This window comes from Heterodontus francisci, chromosome 24, assembly GCF_036365525.1.
Source record: "Heterodontus francisci isolate sHetFra1 chromosome 24, sHetFra1.hap1, whole genome shotgun sequence".
Classification (NCBI taxonomy): domain Eukaryota; kingdom Metazoa; phylum Chordata; class Chondrichthyes; order Heterodontiformes; family Heterodontidae; genus Heterodontus; species Heterodontus francisci.
In genome coordinates this window covers 55,336,742-55,359,017 of record NC_090394.1, presented here as the reverse complement: position 1 = coordinate 55,359,017, position 22,276 = coordinate 55,336,742, and the positions used below count along the sequence as shown (strand labels likewise).

The window sequence follows — 22,276 nt, the reverse complement described above, 5'->3', positions numbered from 1 at the left end:
CATGCACTCAGTTATATTTCTATTTGAACAATAACATTTCACATCTTGTGTAACAATCTATGACTGAAATAAATCAGATGCAACTCCATAAGTATAAGATGTTATTCTTCATTATTAAACACAAAAACATTCACTGATGCTTTTGACAGCCATTATCACAATTAATTAGAGTCTTACTGTTACTGAATTTACCAACAGTTCAACTAGAGCTTTACGATCAATATTTTTCAAAATTTGTTCATGGGATGTGGGCATCACTGGCTAGGCCAGCATTTATTGCCTTCCCTAATTGCCCGGCTTACTAGGCCATTTCAGAGAGCATTTAAGGATCAACCACATTGCTGAGCATCTCGAGTCACATGTAGGCCAGACCAGGGAAGGATGGCAGATTTCTTCTGAAGGAGTTCACTAATGAGGTTGGCGCATTGATAGCACAATATCCAGTTGAAAATTTTAAGTTAGCAGATTCCAGATGTAAACTTTTCAAAACACTGTTTATTACTATGATGAGTGTGGATTAACATATTAGGAGTGTCTTATAGGGATGACCCCACCATTTTGTGTTTTTTAAAATCAAACTGACTGCCAACCAATTCTGATAAATTCAGGTGATTCTATCAGTTTTACTGTGACCGGTTGTGGGAAAAATTAAGCCACAAAAGGGGCATTCCTGTTCTTAAATTATCCAATGGCAAATTTGTCAACATATTCTGGATATGATGACATGGATCTAATTGTTCAGATTCACTCATGAAAGCACAGTAATAAGATTTGGAGGAAAAATTATGATGGAATGAAGTGCCAGGAGTTAGCATCATTAGGATTACAATGGGTGTGCACAAGGTTGCACTGTCTAATGGATCACGTGAGCATTGATTGGCTGTTTGCAAAAGAAATAGGAGCCGGAGTAGGCCATACAGCCCCTCAAGCCTGCTCCCCCGTTCAAGATCATAGCTGATCTGATCTTGGCCTCGACTCCACTTTCCTGCCTGTGCCCTCTAACCCTCAACTCCCCTATAGTTCGAAAATCTGTCTGGCTCAGCCTTGAATATATTCAACTACTCGGCCGCCACAGCACTCTAGAGTACACAATTCCAAAGATTCAGGACCATCGGAGAAGAAATCCCTCCTCGTCTCAGTCTTCAATTGGTGGCCCCTTATTCTGAAACTATGACCCCCTAGTTCTAGATTCTCCCGTGAAGGAAAACATCCTCTCAGCATTGACCCGGTCAAGTACCCCCAAAATCATATATGCTTCAATAAGATCACCTCTCATTCTTCTAAACTCCAATGAGTATAGGCCCAACCCCTTGCTCAACTTTTCCTCATAAGACAACCCCTTCATCCCAGGAATCAACCTAGTGAATCTTCTCTGAAGTCCCTCCAATGCAAGCATAGCCTCCTTAAGTAAGGCGACCAAAAGCTGTACACAGTACTGTAGGTGTGGTCTCATTAACGCCCTGTACATTTGTAGCTGGACATCCCTACTTTTATACTCCATCCCCCTTGCACTAAAGGCCAACATTCCATTTGCTTTCCTCATTACATACTGTACCTGCATGCTAACTTTGTGTTTCATGTATTAGGACACCCAGATCCCCCAGTACTGTAGAATTCTGTAGTTTCTCTCTATTTAAATGATATTTTGTTTTTCTATTCTTCCTACCAAAGTGGAAACCTGACATTATACTCCAACTGCCAAATTTTTACCCACTCACTTAATGTATCTCTTTACAGACTCTACATCCTCCTCAAAACTTATTTTCCCGAAGTATCATGGCATCATCAGCAAATTTGGCTGCAATACACTCAGTCCCTTCATTCATTTATATAGATTGTAAATAGGTGAGGCCCCAGCACTGATCCCTGTGGCACCCCACTAGTTATAGTTTGCCAACCTGAAATTGACCCATTTATCCCAACTCTGCTAAATATGACATCTACTGGTTCCCCTTTATCCACCCTGCTTGTAACATCCTCAAAAGAAATCTAATAACTTTGTAAAACATGATTATCCTTTCATAAAATCATGCTCGATTGTATTATGATTTTCTAAATGTTCTGCTACTATTTCCTTAAAATGGAATCTAGCATTTTCTCAATGGCATATGTTAGGCTAACTGGCCTATAGTTCCCGGCTTTCTGTCTCCCTCCTTTCTTGACTAGAGGTGTTACATTTGCTGTTTTCCAATCTGCTGGGACCTTCCCAAAATCTAGGAAACTTTGGAAGATTACAACCAATACATCCATTATCTCTGCAGCCACTTCTTTTAAGATCCTAGAATGCAGACCATCAGGCCCAGGGGTCTTGTCAACCTTTAGTCCCATTAGTATGCCTAGTACTTTTTTTTTCTAAAAAAGTGATTGTGATTGTTTTAAGTTCCTCCCTTCCTTTGACTTTTCTTATCTTTGTATCAATGCAGTACTTCAAACTTGCGAAGGAACTTTTTAAAAAAAAGATAGTTGCCAGTTGTGTTTGGTGATAGATGTATGATGGGAAATACTAAAGCAGCTTATGAGCTTGTGATAATTTCCATATTTGAAACAAAATTATATAAACAGAATACACCTCTGCTAGAGTAGAGTTTCCAATTCTGGCTGTGCCACTTTAGAAAGGATGTCAAGGCCTTAGAAAGGGTGCAAAGGAATTTACCAGAGTGGTACCGGGGATGAGGAAACTCATATCTAGAGAGACTAGAGAAATTGTGGTTGTTCTCTGCAGAGCAAAAGATTAATAATGGGAGATTTAATATAAGTGTTCAAAATTATGGGGGGTTTTGATAGAGTTGATAGTGAGAAACCTTTTCCACTGGCAGCAGGGTCAGTAACCAAAGGTCACAGATTTAACATAAGTTGTCAAAATGGCCGAGAGAGACAGAGACAGACAGAGGAGAATTTTCTTTTCTCAGTGGAATGTATTGGATGAAAGGGTGGTGGAATCAAATTCAATAGCACAGAATATGCACATGTGCATTAATCATCTTAGCCATTTTATCAAAAAATGTACAAGATGAAAAGCAAAGTGTTTGAGTGTTGTGTGTGCTTTATTTCCATGGTTACTGCTTATTGGTTACTCCCACACATGGTGTCCAACATGAGTGAAAGCACCAGAATTCAGCACCATGGAAACACCAGCAAGCAACATTGTATGGAGAGGGCAGCTGTCATCACGGTCAGTTTGACCAAATGGAATAATTGTTCCCGGCCAGGAGAAAGGAAACTGATAGTGAACAGCTCCAACAAGTCATATCATAGCAAAGAGAAAGCAGCAGCCAACTACATTCTGGATGGAGCATGGGTAGATCTGGTGAATCTCATTGTTGAGCATGTTGACTTGTACAACCAGCCAAAGTACCTTTTGCAATTGCTAGACAAAAACCTGGAAGCTACACTAAAGTATGCAGTGTCTGATAAATTCAAACCAGAATTCCAAACATTGGTGAAAGAGAAAGATTGCAAAGTTTTGTACTGACTGATGGTAGATATTTATTAAGTAAAAATACATGCAAAGTGCATTTACCTGTACACTGTGCAAGATGTTTTCCACTAAAATTAGTGGGTGTGACTAGAACAGTAACTCCAGCCACACCTGAGGCTAGTCAACAATTTTAATTGAACTGTCTCCCAATCAGCTGGTATTTTTGTTTGCAGTCACTTTATGCTTGGTGAAACTTATAGAAGCAGTGACATTTCTGTAAGCACATTTTTAATGTTGACCATGATCTAAATTGCATCAGGAACAATCTGATTGTGTAATTTATTAAGCTCTGTACACATGAATCTTTGTCTGTTTCTGCTGAAATGGTGTTTTCATGACGGTACTAGTTTCTTCAAAAAAAAAAATGAAAAACCCAATTTTTGTTTCTTTTAAAACTGAAACTGACTTTAAATTTTAATGTCTATTTATACTGACAAATTTTAGTAATTTCGGAAGTTTTGCACACTTAACCTATTCAGTTCATGTCCAATGTTAATGTTATGAAATAGCTCTGAATATTATTCACATAACAGGAAAAATATCTACTCCAAGTCCCCGAACTTTGCTATAGCATGTTCAGCTATCCATATCCTTTTGGAAGTTTCCCAACAATAACACGGACTTAAGTTTGCTTCAGAAATTACATAAACAAAAAATGTTGGAGAGCTTGGCAGCAAGAAGTAAAGTTTAAATTCCCTATTAAGTTATAATAGTTTCCATGAACTGCAAGACAACTGGATCAGTACCTTTCACTGTGAGGCACTTGCATGTTTTCATTTTCTGAGCAGCCAGCCCTTCAAACACGATCACTAATATTGTTAGATACTGTTACAAACCATTTGCTATAAAACTGAAGCCGTGGTTTTTTTTGTAAAGTACACTACATTTATAATTGTACTGCGCTACAATCTTGCATGTATGTTATAATACAAATTATTCAATCAGAACAAAATAATTAAAATACCCAGATGCATTGTTCCAGGTGCTTCCTTGTAAGGACTAAAATTTCACTTGCTGTAGTGTTGTTTACGTGAGTAATGTGATCAAAGAAAAAAAAAAGGATAGAACTTGCATTTATATAGTGCTTTCTAAAATTGTAGGTTGTCCCAAAGCATTTTACAGCCAATGTGCTGTAACCATTCTATGTTTCTATAATTCGATAAGTAGTTTTGAAGTGTAGTCACTGTTGTAACGTAGGGACAAGTCGGAACCTTAAATCACATGAGGCCATTTGGCCAATCATGTCTGTGCCAGCTCTTTGAAAGAGCTACCAATTCATCCTACTTTTTCCCCCATAGCCTTGCGAACTTTCCCCTTTTTGAAAGTTACTATTGAATTTGCATCCAGAACCCTTTCAGGCAATGCATTTCAGGTCATAATTCACTATGTAGTGAAAATGCTCTTCATTTCTCCTCTGGTTCTTTTACCAGTTATCTTATATCTGTGTGTTCTGGTTCCCAAACCTCCTGCCAGTAAAAACAGTTTCTCCTTATTTATCAAAAGCCTTCATAACTTTGAGCATCTCTTATACCTCCTCTTAACTTCCTCTGCCAAGGAGAACAATCACAGCTTCTCTAGTCTGGAAATTACCAATTAACAAAAATAACACCAATGAAAGAAGAAATTGGTGTTCTTATTCCAAAGCTCATGGAAATTAGAATTAGAACATTACAGCGCAGTACAGGCCCTTCGGCCCTCAATATTGCGCCGACCTGTGAAACCATCTGACCTACACTATTCCATTTTCATTCATATGTCTATCCAATGACCACTTAAATGCCCTTAAAGTTGGCGAGTCTACTACTGTTGCAGGCAGGGCGTTCCATGCCCCTACTACTCTGAGTAAAGAAACTACCTCTGACATCTGTCCTATATCTATCACCCCTCAACTTAAAGCTATGTCCCCTCGTGTTTGCCATCACCATCCAAGGAAAAAGACTCTCACTATCCACCCTATCTAACCCTCTGATTAGCTTATATGTCTCTATTAAGTCACCTCTCCTCCTCCTTCTCTCCAACGAAAACAACCTCAAGTCCCTCAGCCTTTCCTCGTAAGACCTTCCCTCCATACCAGGCAACATCCTAGTAAATCTCCTCTGCACCCTTTCCATAGCTTCCACATCCTTCCTATAATGCGGTGACCAGAACTGCACGCAATACTCCAGGTGCGGCCGCACCAGAGTTTTGTACAGCTGCAGCATGACCTCGTGGCTCCGAAACTCGATCCCCCTACTAATAAAAGCTAACACACCATATGCCTTCTTAACAGCCCTATTAAATCCCTGAAGGTTGCTACCCAGGTTATGTACCTGGACACCAAGATCTCTCTGTTCATCTACACTACCAAGAATCTTCCCATTAGCCCAGTACTCTGCATTCCTGTTACTCCTTCCAAAGTGAATCACCTCGCACTTTTCCGCATTAAACTCCATTTGCCATCTCTCAGCCCAGCTCTGCAGCCTATCTATGTCCCTCTGTACCCGACAACATCCTTCGGCACTACCCACAGCTCCACCGACCTTAGTGTCATCCGCAAATTTACTAATCTCAGCACATACAAAAATATTGTTTGGTTGTCAGCACTATTTAAGTTTTATTCTGTCAGTGTGCTTGTTTTGTTCTGATGTCCATTTGACTTAGACATTCTGTTTGTACATTTGTTTGTCACTTGTTCTTTTAGCAATTTCTAAATAGAAAAATGCCTATAAACTTGCCTATTCTGAAATGCATCTTACAACTGTGTGTTCGTCTAAGGGGCTCAGCGATTATACCAGTGTCAATTTAATTTGATTTATTAATGAAGTTGTCATGGCAACAGTCTTCATAAGGGAACACTGGAAAAAATGGTAAGACTGATGGCCTCTGATAACTGGGAGTTGAATTTCCACAGGGGCTCCCCTTGTTATCCCCATACCTTGAGTGCAGGATCCACAGAAACCCTAGAGAAATGGAATAAAAGACAGGTACACCATTTCTCCAGAAGTTCTGTGGACTACAGCTAAAAGAGTGGACTAAAAACACTATTCTAGCAGCAATTGATGAAACATCAGATTATGGAAAGTACCTTAAATATGTAATTACATCCCCCCCCCCTACCCCAACAGATCTGTTTCTCTAGTATAATCAGCCCCTTAAGTAAATCTAGTGCATCTTGACCTTCAGAAAACCCTTGACAAAATTCATCACAAAACACCTGCTGCATAGAAAAATAGGGCACAACATATTTTGGGGGTAAGAATAGGGAAAGGAATTACACCTTAAATTGTAAGATTTTAAATAGAGCAGAGGAGTAGAGCAAGTTTTGTGTCTGGATGCAGGTGATTAAATGTGGCAGTGCAAGTAGTTAAGACCATAAAAATAAAGAAGCAAATAGATAATGCCTTTCAACAAATTGCATTTATGGAGCATCTTTAAAATAGTACAACATCCTAAAGGTGCTCAGTAAAATCCTTAGTTTCACATCTAAAGGAATAGAATATAAAAGCAAAGTAGTACTACTGAACTTGTACAAGACGTAGGGATCTGCCTCATGTTAAGTCCACCAGTGACCAACCTGTCTTTTAAAGGGGAATCTGTGTCACTTAAAATCAAGAATTTGTTTTCAACACCCAATATCTAGACATACAAAAGTATGACCAAGGATGTAACAATGAGAACCCCTTGCTATATGGATTGCATACTGTAGTCTTCTATAAGTGTCTTACATGCATTTCTCTAGTCTTCCCAAAAAAAGTGGATTAATTAAAAATTTACTGAAATGAGACCAGATGCAAATCATTAAGCTGCTTTCACACCCATCAGTGCATTCAAATTTGCTGACTACCCCTCAGACCCTGGATAATCGGAGGTCAGTCTCAGATTACCAGTTGATACTTGATGTGATTGCTTGCCTGTGGGTTTTCTGGACCTCATTCTCTCTGGTGTAGAGATAGCTAAAAGAGAGGTTAAAAGAGATTAGGGTGTTAACTCAGCATTTAGTATGCCAAGGCACTGTGGAGCAGCAATTAACAAAGTAAACAGGATACTGATCTGTACCGTTGAATCAACAGCGTATAGATCAAAGGAAGTTATGCGAAAACTGTGCAGTATCTGGCCAGATTCCATTTTGAGGCTGTGATCACAGAGACCTGAAGGAAACCTGGAGGATAATCCACAGAGTTGATTATGCAGGCTTCTGATCCTGGCAATGAGGGCAGATTGGAGAGACCAGGGTTCTGTAGTCTCAAATATTAGGGTGTGGAGGAGAGGTACATAAAATATTAAACATAGAAAACAAACGTGAAGCATTACTTCACAGTAAACCAAGTCAGTAGGACAAAAGAGCATAAGTTTAAGTCAGTAAAGGGCAAATTTAGAATAAAAGAACATTCGAATTAGGAGCAGGAGTAAGCCATACGGCTGATCTTCTACATCAACTCCACTTTACCACTCTATCCCCATACCTATTGATTCCCTTATTTCCCAAAAATCTAATCGATCAGTCTTAAATGTGCACACTGACTGAGCATCCACAACCCTCTTGGTAGAAAATTCTAAAGATTCACAACCCTGAGTAAAGTAGTGTTTCCTCATCTGTCCTAAATGGCCATCCCCTTATCCTGAGATTATGACCTCTAGTTCTAGACTTTCCAACCAAGAGAAACAGCCTCTCAGCATCTACCCTGTCAAGCCCACTAAGAATGTTAAATGCTTCAGTGAGGTCACCTCCCATTCTTCCAAACTCCAGAGAATATAGGCCCATTCTACCCAGCCTCTCCTCAGAACAAACCTCTCATCCCAGGAATCTGTCCAGTAAACCTTCATTGCACCACCTTGAAGTCAAGTATCTCTTTCCTTAGGCAAGGAGAATAAAACTGTACACCATACTTGAGGTACGAAAGCCCTATATAATTCAAGCAAGGCTTCTTTACTCTTATACTTCAACCTTCTTTCAATAAAGACGAACATACTATTGATCTTCCTAATTGTTTGCTGTATCTGTAAATTAACTTGTGATATGTATACAAGGACACCCAAATCCTTCTGAACATTTACTAGTTTCTCAACTTTTTAAACACATGTTGCCCTATTCTTCCAATCAACATGGATAATTCCACACATCCCCACATTATACTCCATCTGCCACCTGCTTGCTCAATAATTAACTGATCTATTTCCCTTTGCAGCCTCCTCACAGCTTACTTTCCCACCTAGCTTTGTATCAGCAGCAAACTTGGATATATTAAACTCAGCACCCTCATCCAAGTCATTGATATAGATGTAAATAGCTTAGTTTAGTTTAGAGATACAGCACTGAAACAGGCCCTTCGGCCCACCAAGTCTGTGCCGACCATCAACCACCCATTTATACTAATCCTACACTAATCCCATATTCCTACCACATCCCCACCTGTCCCTATATTTCCCTACCACCTACCTATACTAGGGTCAATTTATAATGGCCAATTTACCTACCAACCTGCAAGTCTTTTGGCTGTGGGAGGAAACCGGAGCACCCAGAGAAAACCCACGCAGACACAGCGAGAACTTGCAAACTCCACACAGGCAGTACCCAGAATTGAACCCGGGTCGCTGGAGCTGTGAGGCTGTGGTGCTAACCACTGCGCCGCCCGTAAATAGCTGAGGCCCAATCACTGATCCTTCTGGCACTCCGTCCTGCCAACCTGAAAATGACCCATTTATTTCAACTCTCTATTCTGTCCATTAACCAATTCTCAATCAATTTAGGGCTGATACCAGGAAGACTTCAATACAAAAGTCTAGTCAATACTTGAAATGGACTTCCAGAAAAAAGTAGTGAAGATGAAAAGCATATGGTCATTAAAGAGCCCATTGAGTGGCACACTTATGAGCTGTAGGTTTACTTTTTGGAATTGTTGAGCTGAGATTGGTTGGATAGCCTTCCTCAACTAATGATCTGGTGAAACATTAGAGTCCTCATTTGCTCCCTAATTTACTGTGATAAAGTCAGCAACCTTCAGTAGTTAAGTATGCAGAATAATTGGATTTTGGGTAACTAGTGTCTCACCTGGAGACTAGCGAGACCAAAAATATTTTTGCAGCAGTTGTTTATCTACCTGTCATTGTTCAACGCATTCATTAAATTACACAATTGTGGTGTAATTTTAGAGGCACATTCACCACCACATAGCCCTATCCCACTCCTTTTATCCCATAGAAAATGCAAGACTACTCTATAACTTGCATGAACTTTACTTCATTCAATGTTCTTCACTCTGTTTTGCCTAGAGTTTCTTGCTTCAAGACCTTCTCAAAGACTTCATAAACTTGATAATTTTTCATTTTAACTTCATGGAATTTTTAAATGTTGTGAGGGAATGTCATGCCAGAATTTAAAGTTAGATTTTCAGGGCCAGGGAGGTTGTTCTGCAGTAATAATGACTTAATATGCCACTAAAAACTCAGTTACACCTCACATTTTCAATGGTTTTTGCAGTAAGAACAGTGCATAAAAAGTTAAAGTACCCATCAAATCACTGATTCTGTGCTAATTGCATCTTCAAAGACTACAACGGCGCACCCTCAGAGCACAGTATCACAGACAGCAACTTCAGGATTTTCGTGTTTAACTGTACATGTGCGAACAGCAAAAGTTGATGTCAGTTTTAAACAGTAATAACAGTGAGTGCCAACAGTTGTCATCCTTAAAACTGCGAATTACAGACCAATATTTCTTTAATGCATACTATAGTAGCCTAGTTTAAAAATTACAAAATGTATTTATTTCATAGGTTGCTGTGGAAAGCTGCCGCCACTCTACTGGTAAAAATAGACCAGGAAAAAGGTGAACAATTTCTCTATTATTACAATGTTTGACAGATATCCTCTGCTGAAATATTGGGACAGAGTTTATCCTGGTGACGGGCCAGAAGACAGGGGTGGGGGGAGGCCCCGCCTCAGCCCTCTGTTGGACACCCGATGGAATTCCACGGCATGCAGCCAATTAATTACCCGCTGTTGGGAAAGCCAACCCTTTAAGCGACAAATGCCCGCCTCCAGAGCTGTCAGCAGCTCTGCAGTACCAGCAGTCCCATTGGGCGTGGGGAGGATGCTTGGTTGGAAAGGGGGGGGGGCAGTCTTGCTGCGGGAGCAGCCATCACCACCGAGGGGGGGGCCCTCCGTGAGCCATGAATTGCCAGAGGAGCGACCCCACCCTCCTGAGCCTGCTAAGAGGCCACCAGGTCTCATCTGGTGGTGTCTCCACATGGCAGCGAGCCCCTCAGGAGGTGGGTAAAAATCGAGTGGAGGCGGGAGTCTACCCTTAAGCGGCCATTAATTGGTCACTTAAGGGCCTCAAGCAGGAAGGCCATCCTCAGTCTTCCCTGCACTGGACAGTGGAATTAGGCCAGGACAACATCGGGCATGCTGCCTGACGCCAAGACTATGCAATTTTGTATGCCACCCTTGCCTCCATTCCCATCTCTAAAGTCAGGATGAAATTCTGCCCATTGTATCATACTGGGCCATGTATGTGAGATAATTTTAACTGTTGGTAGATGTTGGACATATTTTCTTAGTGGGAGGCTTGAACCCGAATAATATTTGTGCCCATTTGCATAGAACTGGCCAGCAATGAATGCTGAGCAGAGTGCTTCCAGGTCGCTTGCCAATTGGGGCAGAAATGGCAGAAAGTCCAGCAGCTCCCCCATAAAGGCCTGTTCAGGTCAGGAAATAAAAATCCGACCCGAACCCCTCCACTTTTTCCTGCGCCCAATCCAACCGCCGGAATGGTTACCTACCTTGATTCCATAGTGCGCTCACTCACTGTACAGTTTTTGGATGGATGGATTAAGGAAGCTGCAGCGTGAGCATGATGACGTCATTGAGACGCTCACTGTGCAGACTCAGTCTCCCTCCTTGATGTTCCGGACTCCAACTCAGGTAAGTTTTCTAATTTATACACTCTCCACTCCAGCAGAGCAAAATGCAAGACTTCCTGCCTGTCCCCGACCCGAACCTGAAAGCTGGACCCGACGCATGTCGTCGGGCTCGGGTCGGGTAGCAGGCCTTTACTCCCCGACAGAGCTGAGCAGCAAGTTGGAAGTCAAGTGGGGGAGACAATCTTGGGAGGGGGAAAATATAGAGGGATCAACATTGATTAGGAAGATTTTTGTGGGCCAAGAGGAACATTCATGTTTTTGCAAGTATCTCAAAACTGTTCCTTTAAAAAGGACCACTTACTCGACCACTCTATGCTTAGTGCCAATGACTGGAGCACAATCTGCCATTGGTACCTGACAACTGAGTTGGTGTCCTATGTATGTCATATATGAGCCCGATTTGTAAACCTTAATGAGATGCTTGCCAAAAATGAAGTGAGTAAATTCAGTACCATGATTTTCGGAATGCTATTGTCTATTCCTGCCAAGTGGACAGAGATAAACGACCCCATATTGTCTGACTCTGTAGGCTGGATTTTTAATTGATTCCGTTTTTTTTCTTGTACATAGTAGTTTCTGAACCTTGCTACAACTTTAGATATGGGAACTTATTCCATTTCAACTCTGTCAGTTTTGACATGCTAATGTTTGGTCAGGACTAGAGGGTTTCTGCTAAGATTGTTTTAAAACACTCAATATAGGTGTATATTTACTCACATAGATAAGCCCCGAGTAGTAGCGCTCCCTCAGATTATGCAACACCGATGCTTCATTCAGGCAAGTCAATTCTGCCATGTCCTCTACTTTGGAGAACTTTGGGGGATTCATCTTCTGGATGTCATCTTTGTTAACTTTAATTTTCTTTCCATTTTCTGTCAATTCAACAGTAACTTCATCCCCCTTTTCCTCCTTAATACTTGCAGCTTCAAAGCCATTGCGGTCCGAAGGCACCCAAACCAGTTTCTTCGCTGACCAGTCAGCCTGGACTAGTGGATTGTTAATGGATTTATCCACAAATAGAAATGAGTCAGCCTCTCCACCCTGGCTGCCAGACTTCTGTGCCATTATGTCTTAGTAATTGCCTAACAAAAAGAAATTTAAAAAAAGTTATTTTTCACATTCTATGATTTAAAACCCAAAACAAAAGTTAACGTAAATAAATAATGAAGATAAAAAATTATTCCACTACCTAGGCCTTAATCTGGCAAAGCAGACCAACAATTTATTTCAGTGGAGTGAAACTGGGGCTGGTTCTACAATGAGCATTTTTTTTTTTTTTTTTAAATTCGTTCATGGGATATGGGTATTGCTGGCTAGGCCAGCATTTATTGCCCATCCCTAATTGCCCTTGAACTGAGTGGCCATTTCAGAGTTAACCACATTGCTGTGAGTCTGGAGTCACATGTGGCAGATTTCCTTTCTATGTATTCCTATAGGATATTAGTGAACCAGATGAGTTTGTACAACAATTGGCCACCATTAGACTAGCTTATTAATTCCAGATTTTATTAACTGAATTCAAGTTTCACTCTCTGCCATGGTGGGATTTGAACCCATGTCCAGAGCATTTGCCTGTGTCTGGTTACTAGCCCAGTGATACTACCACTATGTGACCACCTCCCCTAGGCATGTGATATACACTGCAACCTGGCTTACACTACATGTATCCAATATCATTTTTTCTTCCTCCAATTTTCACTGATTGGGGAAATCCCCTTACCTCTTTTGCATCTGATGATAACTTATGCTGTAATACAGTTCCAAAGGCAGCAACAACCCTGCAGTACTTTGCCCAAGTGACTAATCTTTTTGATCCTGGGCAGCGAGTGTCACGGATTTATTTTACCATGGCAGCCATTGCAGTTTAGCATAATCCTGCCTTTGCATGACATCCACAACATATATTTCAGCAAAATGCTCAGAGAAACTGTAACAAACCCAATTGTGTTACCCATTTTGCATCATGAAGTAATTTCAATTTTGCACTAATATAGACAAACAGCCTGATGTCATTTGAGAATGTCATTCTAATTCTTTGAAATAAATCACAATCAATTACAATGCGGTGTTCGAAAGGATCCTGTGACTTATAGAAGGTAGATGTTTAATGGTGATAATGGTATCAGTCACCCTCGTCTCCTGAAACTTGCTTAATTGCCTGCAGGGGTCAGAAAGAAATTTCACCTAAATTGGCCTCAGCTAATTTTTTTAAATTTTCTTCCTCTCCCCGATTGCATGTATGTGGAGATTAGTGGGCAAGGGGACTAGATGTGGGATAGATTTGAGTTTGTGTATATTAATTCTTTCCTTCAGTTTTAAAGTGTTTAATGTTAGCAAAAGCCAGTATTTGGAGGCAATTGGGAAAAGCTGTATTTGCGCATGTATATAAGGCATGCATACTTAGAGCTCGTCTTTGCCTAGCCACAGTGTTAGAGTAGTAATATTGAATTGGTCCAAACAAGCACTTGTCTCAAACAAGTCCCTGTGGTGTAAATAATACCATATTTTTAACTATCCAGTCTTGTGTGTAATTTGGTTTGGGTTTTACTTGTCTTGTTTAAAATAATGCGGTTCTGAAGGGTCTCTGACCTGAAACGTTAACTCTGCTTCTCTCTGCACAGGTACTGCCAGACCTGAATATTTCCAGCATTTCTTGTTTCTATTTCGGATTTCCAGCATCTGCAGCATTTTGCTTTTATTAAAATAATACCTACTGTCTTATCAGAATAGGTTGCCCACAGTTAGAAAAATTGCTGCGATTATAGAAGGTAGTAATAAGTCAAAAATTCCTGACCATACTATTTTGCAGAGATAATAGCCTATTTATTTTAAACTGGTAACACTTTTTCTAAGATAGCAGAGAAGGAATTTCAGACAAACACCTCGTTTATACACTAGTACACCAAAGAGTAACTTCAAGACCAGTGAGATACGACAATAGAAGTATAAAAATAGAATGGAAACATCCTAGCATTAGTGCTAAGATTTTGAGGAAAATATAATGGGATATATTATCCTGCACTAAATTAGCTTTGTACATTCAAAGGGGGTGAATTTTTACTGCTGGCAGCTATAGGTTTTGCAAGGGAAAGTCCAAATAGATAAAATTATAGTCAACACCATTTGATGACTACGCTTAGTACACTTTCTGAATCAAAAATCAAGTTTGACACAACATACAGTTCTGTTTGGTGATTGGGAAAAAAAAAATCAATCCTTTGGACTATATGTATTTGTCAATGTTTGGTACATATATTTGATACATAACAAACCAAGGTCAATTACATTTCATTGTATACATGACAAAAAAGGCAATACTCATTTCATAAATGAGTAAACACTTTTATACAAAGTCTAATGCTATACTGAGGACACATTGCTCCATGTACTATTGCTTGGCTGTTTCAATAAGATTCCAGCTCAGATGTGACCTGGCCTCTTCAACTGAATATTTTGATAAACTAATCCAAGATGGGGCCAAGAGGAAAGCTTTAGAGCAAGAGAAATACATTCAGATTTCTAATGGTTGTTTACAAGGAAAGTGCTGGGTTTCCAGCAAAGTTCAGACTTAAGCGATTCCATTACTGTGCAGCAATTGGAAACTGCATGTTAATTTAACTCTTACTTGCACAGCACACATTTAGTGTTCTGTACATCCAGCAACTCCATTTCTCCAGATTTATGTTATTTTTCATTACATTTTTTGCTCATAAGATAGTAAAGGAAAAGCAAATACTCCTCAAATAAGAGGGATACTACCTTGGGCAAATAAAAACTCTTACAAAAATCTCAAATTCAAACTCAGCATTCTGGCATGGTCTATTGGCTCATTCAATTAATGTTCAGCAAAATGCTTGTGTGTTTAGGTCCCTGAACAGCTTATGACTCCACTTGCCTTGCCACATTTCAGAAAGATGTGCATCATCAACCACTGTTCTTCGTAGAGAGCAAAACACCCAAAGCCAGATCAATTCACTTCAAAACCTCCAGTTGCTTGATTATAGACTAGCATTGATTACCATTGTAATGTTGCCCATTGCCTAATTTCAGATTAAAATTGGAAGTAATGAGGCCTAGGGAAGAAAAAGTGGGGAATTTAAATTCAGTTAATTAAACCAATCTGGAAGGTAAAACTAGTATCATGAAATTACCAGATAGCTGTAAAAAAAAACAATCTAGTTCACAAATGTCTTTTAGGGAAGGAATCTTTACCTGGTCTGGCCTATATGTGACTCCAGACCAATAGTAATGTGGTAGATTCTTAAGTACCCTCTGAAATAACATATCAAGCCACTCAATTGTGTCCAAAAATGTTGTGGGAGTACCTTCCTTACATGGACTGCAATGGTTCAAGAAAGTGCTTCACTACCTCCTTAAGGGCAATTTGGGATGGGCAATAAATACTGGCCTTGCCAGTGATGTCCACATACCAAGAATGAATGAATAAATGTATATTGGGGTCAGTGATTAAAGTTTTCAGGATTTTTTTCTTCAGAGATCAATTAGGTTAAATATATTTTCTGGCGGCATATGGACTTAATAGAGACAATTGGAGTTTCCGTGTCTATGCTTATCTGTTAAGTGCTCTTAACATTACACAGAATGTTTCCTGAATAAGTCCTACGATAGTGCTACTAAATTGAATGTTGGTGAGCGGCATTTATACTCTGCCTACTGGTTTTAGGCATATGTGATGCCCAGCCAACGTTATATACAAACGCTATACCCATTCAGGTCACAGCAAGGTTAGCCGCTATCACTACGGGGGTATGTTTGGAAACGAACAGGCTTCTGCTTTCTGTGCTTCATGTTTATTGAGTTGATGAAGTAACCAGTTTTCCCACGAAAAAGCTACGATACAAAATTTGAAAAGTTTGCAGGCGGTCCAATAAAACGTTTTGCCCTGGCCCGGAGTCGTAGTGCAGTTTGATAGCATCTCAAACTAGTATCAGATAGCCTCCTAAAGGCGAGTCACACTATGGGACTGTATTCTGTTTAGGCATCTGATTGACTAACTCCTGTGCTAGCCCCCAAACTGCGCACTCAAAGTAGCAGTGTAACTGCAATCTTGCATTAAGTGGTTGCAGTAATGTAAACCAGCCTCGTTAAACAAAAAGTAAGCTAGGTTGAAATTGATCATGTGCTATGTTACAAAGTGCATGGAAAGTGTGCGTGTGGACAATTTTGGCACTAAACTAACATGTCTTTTTTGGGGGATAGAAACTTACTGAATTCGGTCCAATTTTTTTTTTCCCAACCTAACAGCATGCAAAGGCTAAGGCAAAGCCAGCAACGCTTTTGTACATTTAAGTGCCTGAAATCTCTGAAAATGGTGAATTATTTCCACGCCAATATTCTGAACATATCGTTCTGACAGTAATCCTCTTTGAAGATCTTCTGCTTTAGCGACTTCTCACCATTGCAAATTAGAGAGCAAATTTTAAGAAGTGCGTTTAAAAAAATACTTAAAGTCACTGATTATGGTGAATGTACAAGTTAAAATACCTCACATCGTCAAATAAGGTGAGCGAGATGTGTGTTGGGGGAGGGGAATTTATACCTCATTTAGCCCAAGTTCTTCCTCTTAACAGCGTTAGTTACCATGTTAATGTGCTCAGGTTTCCGATGTGATTTCTTGGACATTGCAGACTTGCACGGTGTTACTGTGGAACTTTAAATATTTAAAATCCCGTGATGGGAATGATATAGAATATAAACCATACCTCCACGCCATTTATTACCATGTATGGTTATGTTTCCACAAACTAGTGATTACTGAGAAACGTAATGATAGCGAGCTGCAAACAATTCGAACTGAACGCCTTTTAGGGAATAATGTAATGAGATGCTTGAGATTCACGTCAAACTGGTAAACAAGCGGCATTTTAAGCAAATAAGGACAAGCTCTTTGAACAGCTCACATGGCAATCCGAGAGCGCTGTTTAACTTCAATGGTGTATTGGCTTTGCTGCATTCTGTATCTTACAGACATTTAACAATGTACTCTGGATATGATTCATTCCATTAACTGATGTGCCAGCTAGAGTTCCCCCTGCCTGTGTGGTTTGCAGGTGAGCGCTTAGCAGATACAACTTAGAAAAGGTAGTAGAAAAGACTCTTAAAATAACTTCAGAGCTCAATTGCTGCCAGTTTTGTTGTTACATCCTAAGATGCGCACGGGTCTAATAAATTAAAATAATTTTCCTTTAGCTGAAACTGTTGGTACCAATCTACCCAAGTATATTGGTCAGATTGGATTTGGGCGGATTTATACCTACACAATGAATTATAGTTTCTACCTTTAGTGAAAGCTAAATACATCACTAAATACCTGGGTGTGGAAAAACTGGGTGCGGTAAACTGCAAAGCGGTTCAGAGAACTGATTCAGTTCCGCATTGCCTCCTGCCGCCCTTCTTCCGCTGTACAGTTTTTGATCGTGAAAGGCATATGCGCCCTCACCGAACTGTTTTCAAAGACTACTATTTTAGGGTTCCTGCAATGTAAAGAAATTAAAGTGCGTTGTTGACCGCGTACACATCTCACTTAATTGAGTTGCCTCAACCAGACTATCTATAGATACACAAGTATTGCCCAGGAGTCGGTGTAAGCATAGGTGTTTACTATGTCTGTTACTACTAATTGTAACCATTCCTGATTACAGTAAATGCTGTAACACATTGTAGTTCTAACGACTGATCGCCGCACGGGTCACTACTGTAATGATTACCGATCATTGTAAATACTACACATTGCAACCATTACTGAACACTATACCCGTTACTATTGTCTGTCATTACTCGACTGTAATTACTACTGACCACTGTAACCATCACCGATCATTGTATCAGTCACTGCTATACTGATCACTATTGTTAATTTACTTAACCACTGTAACCATTACTGGTCACTATACTAGTTCTGGTGTTGACTCTACACTGACCATTATTTGTAATAAGGGCTTTAAAGCACATGCACGGTAGAAGGTAACGGCGTTCCATTTTCGTAATCTTTGCTCAAAACTTAATTTTATAACCCGAATGAAACCTGACGTTTATCCTGAATACTTACTGAAGACGGGCTGTATTCGAAGGCTGCTTAAGTTCCCAACGTGAATGCCCAGGAGTAGGAAGAGCCTGAGTAAGCAGCGCCCCTGATTCTCACTATTTAACAAGAGCGCCTGGACTAACATGGGGCGGGGTCGCTCCTCCCATCTGGGAAACTGTCACTCGGTCATCCCACTGGCTCTTTTGAATAAGCAAATCTCTAAAAGATTATCTTAACATTTGTCATACCTTACGTCTTAGTAATGACAATATAAAATACAATTAGTAAGCAATTATGCTGTTTACTCTTATTTCCCAGAGGACATTAAATAAATTTAATAACGTTTTAATCGCGTACAATTCTGGTTGCCACACTACCAGAAGGACGTGGAGGCTTTGGAGATGGTACAGAAGAGGTTTACTAGGATGTTGCCTGGTCTGGAAGGCATTAGCTATGAGGAGAGGTTGGATAAACTCGGATTGTTTTCACTGGAACGACGGAGGTGGAGGGGTGACATGATAGAGGTTTACAAAGTTATGAGCGGCATGGACAGAGTGGATAGTCAGAAGCTTTTTCCCAGGGTAGAAGAGTCAGTTACTAGGGGACATAGGTTTAAGGTGCAAGGGGCAAAGTTTAGAGGGGATGTGCGAGGCAAGGTTTTTATACAGAGGGTGGTGAGTACCTGGAACTTGCTGCCGGGGGAGGTGGTGGAAGCAGGCACGATAGCGACGTTTAAGAGGCATCTTGACAAATACATGAATAGGATGGGAATAGAGGGATACGGTCCCCGGAAGTGCAGAAGATTTTTAGTTTAGGCAGGCATCAAGAACCGCGCAGGGTTGGAGGGCCGAATGGCCTGTTACTGTACTGTTCTTTGTTTAAGAATGTTAGTTGTTTTTCGTTCTCCACAGATGCTGCCAGATCTGCTGAGTATTTACAGCATTTTCTGTTATTATTTCAGATTTCCAGCATTCTCAGTATTTTGTTTTGCATTAATAGCTTTCCGCTTGGTTGTGTTTTGCAGCCTTCATGTTTGTCAAAGGATTTTGCTGACATACAGAAATAAAAGACATTTTATCGTTTTCTTGAATTCTGCCCTCAAGGTTCAGGATGAGTGCTTGGATGGGTATGTTTCTTCACTGTATCATCCAATGAACCAGTGAAAGCTCCCTGCGTTCTGAAACAAGATACTTCAGTCCTGTTTCACAACAGCACATCTTGGGGCACCACATGATGTTTTCCCCCTTCCTATACCAACCATTTAGATTGTCAATTTTGCGCCAATCCATGCTAACTCGCGGGTTGTTTTTTTGCAGTCGTTTCACTTCCATTAGGACCTGTGTTAAGGCTCAGGATGCTCACAAGCTCAGGCAACAGAGAGAAATGGTCATCCTGGGCTCGATCCGAGATGAAAGGGGAGTTTACCGACCGAGCAGCCCTCATGTACTACTTACATTTAATTCATGGGGACAGTTAACACGAGCTGAATGTGGACTAGCTTTCGCAATATGAAATAAAAATACATTTCAATAATTTGAAAAGTGGATATAAAGTACTCCAAACGCCGAAATGCGGGTTTGATGCAAACGGCTCCCTCCCACCATGGTATCACTCCGTCCGTTGCAGTTTACTGTTTACTGCTTCCGTTCACGATCAGACTCATAAAAGGAAAACTTTCCACAATTTCCCTATCCCAGCTGTACCGTATGAGTATATTACAGTAAATCAGGGGAAGTATATAGCTGCTATAAAAAGGATGGCAGTGGACTCTGGGGCAAACGAAACCAGGCACAATGTTACTCTGTGTTTGGCCTTGCAACTGAATGCGAGCAGGATTAAATCCCAAAAAGGGAATACGGGATATGCTATGGAATTCCGTCAACATACCGGATATGAAACATTGAAACATCAGCACGCTACTAAATATGGTTTAACTGGTTTGTACATTTTGACGCGAATAATGTAAACTTATTAAGGCCACTTATTAGGCTGTTATCTTTTTACATACACTAAGTTGCCCATAAAGGAAATATTACACTGAAATAAAATGCAATACACTTTAACTGGAATCCAATTCGTGTATTCATTTTGACAGCAATTACTTACAATCGGATAGAAATTTGATCCTCCCTTCCGCCCCAAACCGAACGGATTAGAAGGAAACAAAATACCATGCAATATTAGAGCAGGTTCATGCTTCTTGTATGAGTAAAACCACAAGAGCTTTGGGTATCAAGCCAGTCCCTATGAAGGTGGTATTAAAGGTGCCCTGTTGCATTTAAGGTCGTGTCCTAAAGCTCCCACTTTGGCCCCACCTCGGAGAAGCAGTAAATATGGAACTCGCAGTTTCTACACTTGGGTCATTTGTTGATAGAGCCGGGCATTTGCGAATGGGGAAAGAAAGGGGAAGTGCAATGTCCAAACACTTCAATTGTTTTTTAACCGATAAGCAGGTTTAGCAAAGGACCATTGAGACTACCTACCAATTTTACAGTGCTCATGAACAACAAGGCCCTTCAAAGGAAGGGTAAATTGTCTCCGAGTGATCAGTCCAAAAAGTCACAAACCTTGTGCCGAATAAAACAAGTCTGATTTCTGGGATTGCTGCAGTGTTCTAGTGAACATCAACGCAAGCTCGAGGAACAGTATCTCATCTACCGATTAGGCACACTACAGCCTGCCGGACTGAACATTGAGTTCAATAATTTCAGAGCATGACAGCCCTCAATTTTACTTTCATTTTTAGTTATTTTTTCTTCATTTTTTTTTTACATTTTTTACAATCTTTTTTTTTTGCATTTATTTCATTTCATCTTAGTTTGTTCAGTTTGCTTACCCACTTTTTTTTCAGGTTTGCACTTGCTGCTGTTCAATATTCAGTGTATTAACACCTAATCTGTACTAATGCTTTGTCTTTCAACACACCATTAACATATTGTTGCCTTTGCTCCGTGACCTTTTGGTCAGCTATGTGGCCTGGTCCAATCTCCTTCGTTATCTCTTGCCCCACCCCCACCTCACTTGCTTATAACCTGTGACCTTTCTAATATTTGTCAGTTCCCATGAAGGGTCACTGACCTGAAACGTTAACTCTGCTTCTCTTTTCACAGGTGCTGCCAGACCTGCTGAGTGGTTCCAGCATTTCTTGTTTTTATTTCAGATTTCCAGCATCCGCAGTATTTTGCTTTTATATCTGATTTCAGGGCTGCTGGTGGCTTTTTATATTTAATTATGTAAGGAGTTCAGCGTTTCTGAACGCACAACATTTAACACCAAGCCATCGATGCAGGGGAAACTACACACAGAGCACATTTCAGTCATGAATTTAAGGGGGGTTATAACAATTTAAATTCATATCTGATCTCTTTCTGCCGCGGTTAATCAGAGCAAGTCATAGGATTAAAAAAAACACTTTGAGCTGCGGTTCACTGCAATGAAACCATTCACGGGTAAACCCTTACCATTATACCATTTAGTTCTTAAAATGGTTTCTGTAAAAATAAATGCTGCATTAACGCTCATGGATGTTTCATCTCGTTCTATAAATCTGCATGTAGTACTTACTTCTAAGAATGTTTATGGGTTCAGTGTCTCGTGATCATTAAACAAGAATTTCAAAGAGGCACAAGTTTCTCTGTTCAAACTACCAAGTGTTTGTTCCTCGGATTGAGGCTCACATTTTTCTCTATCAAACATTGATGTGCAATTCAACGATGATATTCGTATTAGTCTAATACAGCAAAAAATAATAGATTTTTGGACTAAATAATTAGAATAGGACTGAATCCTGGTAGGCCAGATTGTACAAACCAGCGAGTTTGATTTTAACCGGTATGTTTCCACTTCAGGCAG

General features: G+C 40.2%; 1 protein-coding gene and 1 long non-coding RNA gene across 2 annotated transcripts in view; one reads left to right on the top strand and one right to left on the bottom strand.

Moving 5' to 3' along the window:
- LOC137383412 (uncharacterized) overlaps positions 1–10,283 on the top strand; it is a 94,593-nt gene extending 84,310 nt beyond the window's left edge. Inside the window, exon 3 of the long non-coding RNA XR_010977405.1 lies at positions 10,231–10,283. This is a non-coding gene — a long non-coding RNA (uncharacterized lncRNA). The remainder of the gene's footprint in view (positions 1–10,230) is intronic.
- The window catches only part of LOC137383411 (myosin-11-like), a 163,779-nt gene extending 145,248 nt beyond the window's left edge, over positions 1–18,531 (bottom strand). Inside the window, 2 exon segments of the mRNA XM_068056218.1 lie at positions 12,097–12,461; positions 18,449–18,531. Coding sequence (XP_067912319.1) covers positions 12,097–12,444 — 348 coding nt within the window. The 5' untranslated portion in view covers positions 12,445–12,461; positions 18,449–18,531.
- Positions 18,532–22,276: the final 3,745 nt, after the last annotated feature.